The following is a 13,740-nucleotide window of genomic DNA, read 5'->3' as shown; positions in this document are numbered from 1 at the left end:
CACGTTTTTCTTTGTGTTTATTTAATTCCTATTCAAGACGTTACAATATAACGTCATTCTTCAATGTTAAAAAAATGCTTATATAAACAATATAACACTTATAATGTTAAATTAAGCTTTTTTTTTCACAATTTCAGCTGGTCGTGTGCCGTGGGATTTTTTTCAATGAAATAAATGTGCTTTTACTCAAAAAAGTTTGAAAAACACCGATGTAATTTACACTTCACAACTGGAGGCGATAACATTTTATGGCAAGGCAAGACAGCATTATTCATATGGTGCCTTTCATACACAAGGTAACTCAATGTGCTTTACAATTAAAAATACATTTAAAAGCATCTACCCAAAATAGAGTAAAATACTTTTAAAAGCAAAGTAAAGAAATAAAAAGTAGCTTACTGAAACAACATTTTAGAAAAATTGATTTTAAAATTGCTAACACCATAGGTATGGACATTTATTTATTTATTTTTAACAGTTTTTAACCCAGATTTAAAAGCATTTTCACATGGGGTTGACTTCACCTATGTTGATTGAATTTGCATTCGACATAACAGCTAAATGCTGCTTCACCATATTTGCTTTGACCTCAGGGCTCCACCAATTGACACGAGTCTGCAGTCCTCAGAGCCCCACCTGGTTTATAGTCAATTAACATTTCTTTCTGATGTCATCTTATGTTCAACCATGAATGTAAAAAATGACGTAATACTTTTGTCATCTACTGCCGGCGACATCTCTCGCCATGTCTCAAGCAATACTCAACAGAGGTTTAAAAGCCAAATGTTGTGACTTGCCCTCTTCCCTCCATTTTTTTAAACCCCTCAGCTAGGCCGTGCTTTTGTCCCCCCCCCCCCCCCGGCAATGTGACCCTCCTGTGTTTTCTTACTCCTTGACTGACATCTACCCATTTCACCTCATTTTTAATTACAACTCGCCCCCTCAATTTAGCATCCTGAACCTACTTCAAAGGAAGCCAACTCACACACACTGGCTCGTGAACACTGGACTTCGTTTGCTCTATGAGAAGCTGAGTGTGTGAATTGAAAGCAGTGAGCTTAATCCTGCAGTGAAGGATTTATCTTACCCCGCATGCCACTCAAGCCTTTTTTTTACCAAGCTGTTACGATTGAAACGTCGTTCTGATGGGTTGTGTGTGTAAAATGTGGTCTTGTACCGCAATAAAGCGCGATGAGTGTGCGTGCATGCAACATGCGAGCTGCTTTGAAGTGCACACCTGTTGTGCGCCATCACCGCAGCACTGATTCATCTGATGAGTAACACGGTGGCTCTGTTTACAGTGTAAACACCGCAAAATAAGGCTCGGAATCGTGTCACATGCATCACTGTGCGTTTTCTGTGGCCACATAAGCCTTCAATTGCTGCACTCATTCAGCTCTGTAGACTTGAATTACAGATGAAAGAAAGGAATCACAAAATGCTAGCTTCTACCGAGGTTCATTGAGGGCAAAGCCATAGAAGCGTTCCACGAGAGGGATCAGGTTAAACCAGTACGGTATAACCTGCTAACTGGTCGTTATTTTAAATAAGGATGCTTGATACCACTTTTTGTTCAGGCCGATACTAGTACAAGTACTCGCTCTTTGAGTACTCTAGTACTTTTGATGTGTAAAATTTCATTTAACACAATGGCAAAAAAAACTGTGAACAAATACCTTTCTTTCTAACGCAGATGATGATTCGCCGATGTGTCAACCTGCTGCAGTGTAGCGCCAACTACTGCCGAGGAGGACTTAATCGATATCAGAATGTTATATATATTTTTTTGCCTTAAGTATCGGTGTCTAGTATCGGCAGCCTCAATGACTACTCGATATCTTAAAATGGAAGTCAACCAAAACATATTTTTTTCAAGAATATGTTCTGTGCAGGCCCACTAATTGAAACAGGACATTCTGATTAATATTGTGTTTATGGAATACAGTATAGCAAAATCCACCTGTTTTTAACCATCTCAGGGGGTGGCCATTTTGTCACTTCTGTCGACTGAAAATGACATCACAACTGCTCAGGGCTCAGAAAACCAATCACAGCTCACCTGTTTTCTGAAGTTGAGCCGTGATTGGTCGTTACCTGAGCCCTGAGCAGTTGTGATGTCATTTTCAGTCGACAGAAGTGACAAAATGGCCACCCCCTGAGATGGTTAAAAACGGGTGGATTTTGCTACAACAGTAATAGAAGTGTATTTCCTTCCCTGTGATCTTATTGTAAAGCCAAGGAGGACTTATTTCAGAATTTCTAATCATTACGGGACTGTTACACCTGTGCACAAAATGTACTCTTTCCTTCTCCCTGAACTCTTCACTGTTTACTGATATCAGGTCACTCAAACATGACAGATTGCTTGGATGTCATCTGACTTCATGCGAAAATGGGAGCAACAAAGTAGAGCATCTCATTCATAAAACTGTCTGTTTTTAACAAGCAATGCAGTGTGACTGTATATAGAAAATTAATGGCAATTTCATGCATTATATTGTGCAGATGGAGAGAGCATCAAGTTTGTTAGACTTGTGGGTGAGACGTGCTTTGAGACTGCTGTGTACTGTACTAGTAATGGCACAAATGAAGATGTAATACACTGACAAAATGCAACTTGTATTCTTTGGGCTAATGTTTGGGTCATTTAATTTACAACAACTTTGAAATATAAATGACTGACATTTATGGCAAACTGGGTTCGTTAGCCCAACAACACAAGCAAGTTGTTTGCTCCAAATCAATTTGCTGGGTTCTTTTTACTTAAAAAAGAAGGCAACCCAAACATATTTTTTTCAAGAATATGTTCAATGCAAGCCCACTAGTTGAAACAAAGCATTACGATAAATATTGCGGAATAAGAGTTAATCCACTCGTTTTAGCCATTTCTTGGGGCAACCATTTTGTCACTTCTGTCGACTGAAAATGACATCACAATTACTCAGAGCTCAGGTAACGACCAATCACGGCTGACCTGTTTTCTGAAGCTGAGCCGTGATTGGTCGTTACCTGAGCAGTTGTGATGTCATTTTCAGTCGACAGAAGTGACAAAATGGCCGCCCTCCGAGATGGCTAAAAACAAGTGGATTAACTCTAATTCCACAAACGCAATATTTATCAAAATGCCGTGTTTCAACTAGTGGGCCTGCTGGGAACATATTCTCGAAAAAAATATGTTTCAGTTGATTTCCACATTAAATCTTTAAATTGAGGGGGAGAAAATAGGAATTAGTTCTGTTGCCTTGAAATTTTAATTTCATACAACTTTTTTTTTGTTGCCTTGAAATGTTGATTTCAAACAACTTTTTTTTTTTTTTTTTTAACAGTGTACAAGCACATCCAAATGTGCTGTTTGTTGAAATAGTTTGGTATGATGCTCAGTACTTTTCCTCAAGCTTTGCTGTGTCCTTTTTAAATCCCAAAACTGTGGAAAAAATCTTCCATTGATAAAAATAACGATAATAAATGGAAAAAGTGAGTTTGGCGACTAATTATGAAGGACGCTATTCAGATTATTCAGATGCTTGCTTTGCCCCCTCCCCTCCTCCCTCCAGGCAGTGAAGGGTCCCTTTTTTTGTCCCCCGAGAGTGATGTCAGCGCGGCCCATTGAAAGCGGCCGCCGTGTGCTCCAAGATGAATGCCCTGGCTAAGCACAATGGCCCCAATTTGAATAGCTACCACGCAAATATATGCCAGATCGGGCTCCAAACAAAAGAGAGAAGGCTACTCTCCGCTCAATACAACCGTGTTGTTATTTTATTAGCGTCATAAAACTGTTTCCACCATTTATACCTAAAGTAGTTTTCAAGTGTTAATGGAGTTTGAAAGACATGCAGGATGTGACCGATTCGTGCCCCCTCTCGGGATGGGTTCTTTTTGTTTGTTTTTGTTGGCTCATAATAAGTGAGCGTTTGAGCAGTTGTGTCGCTTGTGTGTGTCCGCCGGCAGATCTACACAGACTGGGCCAACCACTACCTTGCCAAGTCAGGTCACAAGCGTCTGATCAAGGACCTTCAGACGGACGTTGCAGATGGAGTGCTGCTTGCTGAGATCATCCAGGTCGTAGGTAAGAGAGACAACTTTTCAATTGCTGAAAGAAATTGGATTGATTTGGTTTCGCACTGCAATGTTGCTCTTTGTAAACATTGAGGAAATGATACCCTTCAAAGGTTAAAATCCGTGTGGAGGGAGTGTACTATTAACTCATTCACTGCCAGACATTTTCAGACCCTCTTTTACCCTAACCATTTGAAAAAAATTGGGAAAAAAATATAAATAAATTCCTGGGATTGAATGGCTGGACTGTGAAAAGACAAGTATATTCGTCAATGGCAGTGAATGAGTTAAGGCAAGGCAGTTTTATTCATTTTATACATCGCATTTTCTACACAACCACACAACCTAAACAACAACACCTAAAAAAGACATTCAAAGGCAAAGCAGACAGAACAAAATGATCTTGCTCTGAAGTATTGCAAAAATGTACATTCCCAGCATTTACAAACAAAATATTTAAAGGCATTTAACTCATTCACTGCCATTGACGAATTTACTAGTCTTTTCACAGTCCAACCATTCAATCCCGGGAACTATTCTTTTTTTCAATTTTTTTCAAACATTAGAATAAAAGAGGGTCTGAAAATGTCTGGCAGTGAATGAGTTAAAAGCAACGTAAAGGAATAAAAAGTAACGTTCTAAAATCACTGCAGTGAAATTGATTTTAATGCTTAATGGCGAAGTCAAGCCAAACATTTTTTTTCAAGAATATGTTCCACGCAGGCATCACAGCTCACCTGTTTTCTAAAGCTGAGCCGTGATTGGTCGTTACCTGAGCCCTGAGCAGTTGTGATGTCACAGAAGTGACAAAATGGCCGCCCCCAACGATTCAAGTTGTTTCAAGTTGTGGGACTGCATAGAACATATTATTGAAAAAAATGTTTGGGTTGACTTCCTCTTTAAAAGACCTTTATAAAATATACGTGAAAAAGCACCGTTTTTAACCTTGATTTAAAAGCAATTGCACCTGGGGCTGACTTCACTTCTATTGGCAGCTTTTTCCATTTGTGTGCAGCATAACAGCTAAATGCCGCCTCACTATGTTTACTTTAAAATCTGGGCTCCACTAATCGACCCGAATCCAGGGACCTCAAGCCGTACTGGGTTTCTACTCAAGCAGCATTTCTTTTATGTATTCAGGACCCAAACCATTCGGTGATTTATAGACCAGTAGCAGGATTTTAAAATCTATTTTGTAGCTGATTGGGACCAGTGTAAAGGCTTTACTAACTGCAAGATGTGTTTACACGCTCCTTCTGTCTGTGAAAATGAGTTGTTGCATTCTTCTTTTGACCTTCACCCCCGTTCCATGTCTGCGTCAGTCCTGTCGGTTCATCCATCGCTCCTGACTGTCATTTTGTCTGCCGCCAGCATCCAGTCTGAAGTAGGCCAGCGCCAGCTGACCGTAGCGCAGCATTTGAATGGATATTTCGTATGATTTATTGGACTCAATTGCTCACAGAAAAGAAAGAGTGTCATTCTTTGGCTAGAGTCTGCATGTGATTCTTCTTTTAAAGCTTTGAACAGACTCGCAAGCAGAGCGGAGAATCGGGTCCGCTGTTTGCCTACTGCAATTTTATGTGGCTTGCTTCGGGAGCTCTCTTTGCATGACGAATCATTTTGGCTGTGCATATGGTTATTCTTGTTTAAGAAATCCCAATGATTCCAAGAATATATTGTAGTTGCTCTTACAGTAACATGCAGTTGTTCCCTCTGCATTCGTAATTTCCTTAATTCAGTTATTATTAACTCATTCACTGCCAGACCCTTTTTTACCCTAACGTTTGAAAACATTTGAAAGAAGATACGAATAAATTCCTGGGATTGAATGGCTGGACTGTGAAAATACGAGTAAATCCGTCAATGGCAGGGAATGAGTTAAAAGCAGTCAAGTAATGGTGACTCGGTTGCTTGTGCAGATAAAGGGCTGGAATTCATAATACTTACAGAACAGTTTTGGACAAACAGACACACAATTCAGTCATCACAACAAAATGCATTTTTTTCTATCCTTCCACAAACATTTCCAAGACAATTAAAAAAAAAAATGCATTTCATGCAGAATTTTTTTTTTTTTATCAGTTTAGAAGACTTCAGTGCTTTAGCCCATATATTACCTTCCGACATTGATCCAGCTTATTTCCTTACTCGCATTAATTTGTCAGACCATGAAAGAATCTAGAATTTAGACCATTAAACTCACCAAGAGACATTTAATACAGCCTTTGAAAGCCTTTTGCGCATGCTGTGTACCGCAAGCACGATGATAACGACACCCATCGAGGGCTTTGCAATTAATCGAAATTCAATTACGATTATGATTATCACGCTCCACGATTACAAAATTGGCATAATCGTAAAAAAACGATTATTAAAATTCATTTCTATCCAATGCACCAAACAATGTTTGTTTACACAAGGAAATCATACTTGAATGTATACATTTGCATCTTTTTAAAAAATAATAATAATATTTACAATAACTAGTCTTGTTTGGTCCAAAAGGAACTTATTTACATGTATTTGTCTCTATATTTTTAAACATTTTCTTGTTTTGTACCCAAAAAAATAAATGATCGTTTGAATAATCGTGATTTCAGTGACTACCAAAACTATCATGATTCATATTTTTTCCATAATCGAGCAGCCCTACACCCATCTACACAACAGAAACTACAAACAACTGCTGACTCGTTCTTCTTCTTGTGTCTCTTGTCCGCTGTAACCTCACACCACACAACGCAGGCAAAAATGGAGCTGTCGTTTGTCTTTGAAAGAGTCACGCTGATATTTACCGAAGGTGAATTTGCCTCCTACCGACCAACTGAAACCATTTCTTGTCAAACCTATTCTGCATATTCTTCAGTTCCTATGAGCTATTGTTGACGGCACTGTGGAATGGTACTCTGATTCCCGTGCTCCTAAAGTCTTTCCCGGTGTTGCGTGTGACAGTTGACAGTATGACCTCTTCTTTGGTAGGACCGTGACTATTTTTTCGCTTGCACTTTGCTAAAAAAAAAAAAAAATTCGTACAAGGGGCTCAGTGTGTATTACACGATTAATCACTGTCTCATGACCCGGTAGCATCACCATTAGGCCCTTGGCAGTGCTCATGTTCTGTACTTACGGCGCACAAAATGAAAGCAAGCAGTATAATGCTGACTAAGCATGTATCAAACTGTGTCCGTGGCTATAAAATAGAGCGTCTATAAGGGTGTAGCAGTTTATTGTGTGAGTGATTGAAGCTTTCATACCTATGTGTTTCTGCACAAAGAAATTCGGTATGAAAAGTGACAGCATGTATTGAGACCAGTCTATCAACTGGTTAAACAAAGAAGACGTGAGGATACGTGAAGCTTGTGACCACGAGATCTTCGATGGGCGAGAAGGGGGTACTTGAGATTTTAAAATCTGTTTAAAAAGTAGCTGCAATGCAAAAAAAAAAAAAAAAAAAAGAAGCTTGATCACAACAGCTGCCTCCTTGCCACCAAGAATGACAAAGATCCTCCTGTTTTTAGCCATCTCAGGGGGCGGCCATTTTGTCACTTCTGTCAACTGAAAACGACATCACAATTACTCTGGGCTCAGATAACGACCAATCACGGCTCAGCTTCGGAAAACAGGTCAGCGCTGATTGGTCGTTATCTGAGCCCCGAGTAGTTGTGATGTCATTTTTAATCGACAGAAATGACAAAATGGCCGCCGCCTGAGATGGCTAAAAACAGGTGGATTAATTTATATTCCACAACCGCAATATTTATCAGAATGCTTTGTTTCAACGAGTGTACTTGTTTTGCGCTAGTTTGGGGGTACTTGGCTGAAAAAAAAAAAAAATTCACGGCGGGTATATCAATAAAAAACAGTTGAGAACCACTAGTAGCTCTTTGGAATTCCACCTGGCAGTTTTACCTGAACGAAAGGTGCACCAAAGTAAATTTGAGGCTGTACTCGAACCATTTGGAGTATCGGCATAGTTTTGGTCTCTTTTTGAAGATAACACTTTGAATTTTTCTCCTCAACTGTCAGAATCTTTTTACGTGCTAATGCCACTGAATTATGGAAGTTTATGGAAGTTACATAGAAGGCCGTGGGTCGTCCGTGGGTCGGCCTTCTTTTATGTATTCAAACTTCCATAATTCAGTGCCAGGAAGGCGCATACTTCCCGCAGGGTAGGTGGCATGTAGGTGATTTCCTAAGTGGCCGCCCTTGCGCATGCTGCGCTGTTGGCGCAGTTGTCAACGCGGAGCTGATGGCCCTGTCTCAGCTGCCGCCGGCTGAGTCTTTAATGGACAGGAGGAATCCCTGACATCACACGCCCCCGCCCCCCCCCCCGCCGAGAAGGCGGCAGCGCAGCGCTCCCTTCCTCGGCAAGCCCCATTCACATTTGCTTCGGCCAGATAGAGTTTCAAGTCCCAGCGGGCGGGGGAGGCGAGGAGGGGGGTCAGAGTCATCAGCTGGAGCACCGCTGCTCTCCTCACTCAGCTAGACTAGTGTCTAGTGGGGGCACATGGACATCTTCACCGCGGATTATAAACACTTGAACGTGCCTTTGATTCTCTCCTTTGACTTCTCTGTCTCTGCCTCCTCTTTCTCTCTGTCCGTCCTCAGCCAATGAGAAGATTGATGACATCAATGGCTGCCCCAAGAGCCGCTCTCAGATGGTAAGTGATCTTTTGGTTCGCTTTGGCAGAGCACTGTGAAATTCACCTGCTCGCGTGAGAGCGTTCGCGAGAAAGTATGCACTTCATTTTGGGGATCGGTCGGTCAATGTTATCCTTTCGCGGTTTTGAAGGCTGCGGGGCCATTAAAACAAAAGGCCCAGGCAATAAAAAAAAAAAAAGGTAGCGTTGATTTGAGTTTTGTTCTTGCCGGGGGAAGAACATTCCTCCCGTCTCGAGTCTATCAAGTCCGAGCAGGAATGCTTGTGGGCCGCAGTTTTATAGTTTGCTCGCGATGACATTTAAGACGCTCCAAGTGAGATTTCAGCATTTTTGCAGTTTTGGAGTCCCGGGCGGGGAAATGATGCGGGTGTCCCGAGGCGGGCCTTCCCCTCGGCCGCATGCGATGGGTCATAAATTGGGCCAGTGTGCCAGCTGAGGGGGCTATTTTTGGCCAGCGGCCAGACTACTGAAGCCTCTCAAAGCACCAGAGAGGGACGCGCACAAACACACGCAGGCACGCATGCACACACACCTCCATAGTTAGCAACTGAAAAGGGGGCAAAAGCACAGCTGATCCCTACGCCCTCTTTGTCATTGAAATGCGCACACGTACGTGTGACTCTATCTATAGTTATCCCGGAGCGGTATCTTATAGCTCAAATCTCCTTGTTGTTCTATTTATGTATGTCAAGTTACAGCCCTTTGTGTCATTGCAATTAACATCAACATTACAATCAGCCTCTTAAAGTTGAATTCTTTTATCCTCACATAATCAATTTATTCGTCTTATATTAATCCCTATATATATGAATCTACTGCACGTTTCACGTTTCAGCGCGTCTTGTACACGTATTTTTATTATTATTATTATTATTATCGCTGTGTTATTCACTTTGCGTTGTGATCAAACCTGATGTTTTAATGTGGAAATGTCTTTTAAATGTCTTTTAAAAGATTGAGGCCAATGAAATAAAGCAGAATGTTCACCAAGCTAGCTCGTGCTAAATGCTGGTAGTTGACCGCGGAACATAATTAAACATGACAGCAACCATATTCTGTTAAATATAGCTTCTTTCAACATAATCCATACATAGCAGGGCAAATGTTGTTGGCAACCACCATTTTATTTTTTACAATGTCCTTTTAACTGCAGACTAGGGCTGCTCGAGTATGAAAAAAAAATATGAATCAAGATTATTTTGGTAATAATTGAAATCACAATTATTCAAACCATCATTTCATTTTTGATACAAAACAAGTAAATGTTTAAATGTGAAAAAAATATAAAGGCAAATACATTTCCTTGAAACACTTTAATTATGTAAGTTCCAAATGAAATTTATAAAATGAGTTATTACAAAATGAAAGGTGCAAATGTATAAATTCGCGTATGATTTCCTTGTGTAAACAAACAGTGCGTTGGATACAAACGCATATTAATAATCGTTTTTTTTTTTAACGATTAAGCCAATTTTGCAATCGTCGAGTGTAATAATCGGAATTGTAATTGAATTTCGATTAATTGCACAGCCCATTTTGACACTGTAAACGGTAAATAATAGGATACATACCGTTGGTAGGATTGTGCAAAAAAAACAACAAAAATATATCTTTTTTGCAAAACTTTGTAGCGCTGTGGCACATGGGCTAGTGGATAACTCTCAACCAGTCTCTAGATAAGGATGCCACTAGACTCTTTGAGATGATTATGGCATCTATAGAAAGCCACCGGCATCATTTGAAAAACTGCTTGGTGGCTTTTCATGCTCCGTGTACCAGCGAGTAACTGCTAACTAGCTAGCTTCTACAAAAATAGTGTAAAATACTTTTAGCTCCAAATATGTATTTATGTCAGTGTGGGATTGTGTTCTGAATGTCCATGAATGGATGTTTTGGTTGTTGGCTGTAACCAGTCAACAGCCCATTTGTCATCGTTTTGTGAAGAAAGTCCAGGCTATGTGTAACTGCAGTTCAAACTGTATCAAAATCGAGCTAACACAACACACGCGCGCGCGCGCGCGCACACACGCTCAATTTAAGGGTTTCGTCGGCAGCTGTAATTGGCGCTTGGCAAAAGGGCCACGATGGCTGCACTTGATGTCATTGCTCAGGGGGCTTGAGCCCTCAAAAGCTTTAAAAGCGACTGCCAATTACCAACACTTAGCTTAATCTCTCCCTCTCGAAATGAATACACACGGAATTATGTTCGGTCAATTTGATAAACGGCTTCACTCTGATCCCTTTCTTACACTAAATCATCGTCATGCTGGCTTTCCAAGCTGAAGTTTTTGCAACTGTCACATCTTGGTTGAACGGAGCCCCATCAGCGGGTCGTTCCGTTGCCGCCCACGGTAGGCCTGTAATTCTTCAGCTCGAAGCCAAGTGTTGAGGTGACAAAAAAAACACACAGAATGTACGCACAAAAACATGCAGCGTGTACTGTCCTGAACATCGGATATGAAAGCAGCCACCTGCCTTTTATTTATTATCGAGTAACGATGTCTTAGAGTGTATTTGAAGTTATTCCATTCGTTAGTTAAAAGGACAAAAGCATAAATCTTAGAAGCGAAAATCCATAAGGCAAAAAATATTTGGAGGCGTCTAGGAAGAGAAAATGTAACGTGTAAAAACTAGAAAGGTCCTTCCACAAACTTCAGTTTGATCAAAGCAAAGAATCTTGGGAGGATCCAGACAGCTGTTTGTTTTATTTACCACTTTTCCTCATTAGGGTTGCCGGTGAGATGGAGCCCATGCATGTTTCTGGATTGTGTGAGGAAGCCGGAGTAGGATGAATATTACAATACATAGAGATCTAAGCCTATATTAATAAACGATTGAAAGTTGCAACCTAAGATTTTTTTGTTTTGTTTTTTTGCCCAGTATACCTAAGAGACCTGACAATAAATTACTTCGAGGCCTGCAAGCAAGAAAAAGAAGTATTGTACTGAGCCAGAACCACACAGGTGGAATGAACATAATGTGTTGATTTGTTTGACTTGATAAAACACAAAGACAGACCAAAACGCCCTTCAAGGTATGCTAAATGAAGATAAATGTGTTTCACTTTGTGCAAAGGTGAGGAATGTGTCTCTGAGTTGAACTAACGCTTCTGTGCATTGTCATTCGAAGTCTGCGCATTGTTTTTGGCTAGCGGCGACACATCCTCGTCTTTGTCTGTTGTCGGGGCAGTGAAGGTTGCAAAGTGATGACTGGGAATTTACAGGTTGGTGGTGATGTTTTGTAAACATCAAGGGGTGATACGAAAACGATTTTAGTAATACACATCTTTGACGTTCACATTTGTTATTTAGTTTTTGGGAAGGACCTCGTCGGCTTGTTCAGGTGTACCTCGTGTGTGGTGTGTGGAAGGGAATGATAGTTCATGTGTGTTTATATATACTGCACGTATACATCTATATATGTTAGGGATGTAACGATGAATCAAAAATCGATAAAAAATCAATTCAAACTGATTATTCGATTATCATTCGATTAATCAGTTCGATTATATATATATATATATTTTTTTTTTTTCCATTCCAAACCAAAATATCAAATTTTGAATGTGTATATCAAATTAAGCGCTTGGACCAAACATCATTGCGTATTGCGTTTGTGGATGGTTGCAGCACCACACTAGCGCATGGTAGCGATTTTGGAAAAAAATCTAATCCAATAGAAGATCGGCAACTGAAAATCGAATCAAATCGGGGCTTGACTGAATCGTTACATCCCTAATATATATACAGATCCCGATAGTGTTTCCTTTTTCATTTTTTTTCTAGCTGCAGAGATATTTATATCTAGAAGTGTGACGTTAGACAGGCCTGGTATTTATGTCGGGGTATCATAATGATGCATATCCTGCGGGGCTGCTGGCTTATTCGATCGTTTGAGAGGGGTTCAGCCATTTGGCATTCTAAACGAGCATTTTTTTTTTTTTTTTTTTTTGTCAACCGTCGTCAGTATTTCTTCAGTTGGTTCATATTGTGCATTCCTCCTGCTCCGACCCGGGTCACTTCTACAGACAGCATATGTCAGCCCTTCAAACAGCTGCTCTGGAGTCAGAGGTCACAGACTGACGACATGGGTTACATTATAGTTTCAACTCAGTCGGGAGCCCCAAGCCCACCAGCATTTCCCACTCAGAAGCATATTTCATATGTTACACACACACAGACTACACACTACTATAAGTAAGTCACCATAGGATGGTATCGAAGTCAGGCAATTGGTTAATGCAACATGTTTATATTTTGGAAGTGTATTGTGTAGGCGTAATGTAAACTTTGTCACCAATATTGATTTGCTGAACTGAATTTTCCCCAGACAGGAAGAATGGTGCCGAAATTACATTTTGTACGTTTGAACATTTTCCCCAAAAAAAATAAAGATTGTTTGAATAATCCTGATTTTAATTATTACCAAAAATAATCATGATTCATATTTTTGGGATAATCGAGCAGCTACTACGTCATACTGCAAAATGTTTTTAAACGTCCACTTCTCCATTATTGCTTTTGTCACATATAAACTGTCTGGAGCACTACAACTCAGAAAGCAACTGAGTGTTGTTGATTGTGTCTTTTTTTTTTTTTTTTTTTGTGCACGTGGTGTTCGCCTGGTGAAAACTACAGTTGGTAAACTTTGATCACACCAGGATCACTTGCTGTGACTCATAGTATTTGTTTTATGGTTCATTCTGTGATTACAAAGGCCAGCAAAGTGTGTGTGGGTGTGTGTGCGTTAATTTGTGATTTGGCTCTTGCAGTAGTTTTGCCGCTTGGCTTCGTCACTGTATAGTGGACCCCCGCTATTCGCAGGGGGGGAGGGAGCCGGCCAGCCAGTGATTAGTGAAAGAGCAATGTTCATTATAAATTTATTGGGGGGGAAAAAAAGAAAAAAATCTTGAACGAGCGAGGATAAACGGATAATACGTGTTTTTCGCGAAAAATGGGGTTTGGCCCGGCCCCCCAAAATATTTTTATTTTTATAAATATTGGGGAAAAAACATCTGCATATA

At 40.3% G+C, this 13,740-nt stretch overlaps 1 protein-coding gene across 6 annotated transcripts in view; it reads left to right on the top strand.

The window, feature by feature from the left end:
- The window catches only part of nav2a (neuron navigator 2a), a 160,393-nt gene that overhangs the window by 86,364 nt on the left and 60,289 nt on the right, over positions 1–13,740 (top strand). For all 6 annotated transcript variants that reach the window (XM_086026738.1, XM_086026736.1, XM_086026737.1 and 3 more), the window contains 2 exons: positions 3,949–4,066; positions 8,665–8,717. In XM_086026738.1, coding sequence (XP_085882864.1) covers positions 3,949–4,066; positions 8,665–8,717 — 171 coding nt within the window. The remainder of the gene's footprint in view (positions 1–3,948; positions 4,067–8,664; positions 8,718–13,740) is intronic.

This window comes from Filicampus tigris, chromosome 3 (genome assembly GCF_054856515.1).
Source record: "Filicampus tigris isolate MCC_2025a chromosome 3, RoL_Ftig_1.0, whole genome shotgun sequence".
Taxonomy (NCBI): Eukaryota; Metazoa; Chordata; class Actinopteri; order Syngnathiformes; family Syngnathidae; genus Filicampus; species Filicampus tigris.
Note: the sequence above shows the minus strand (reverse complement) of the source record. Positions and strands in the feature narration are given on the sequence as shown.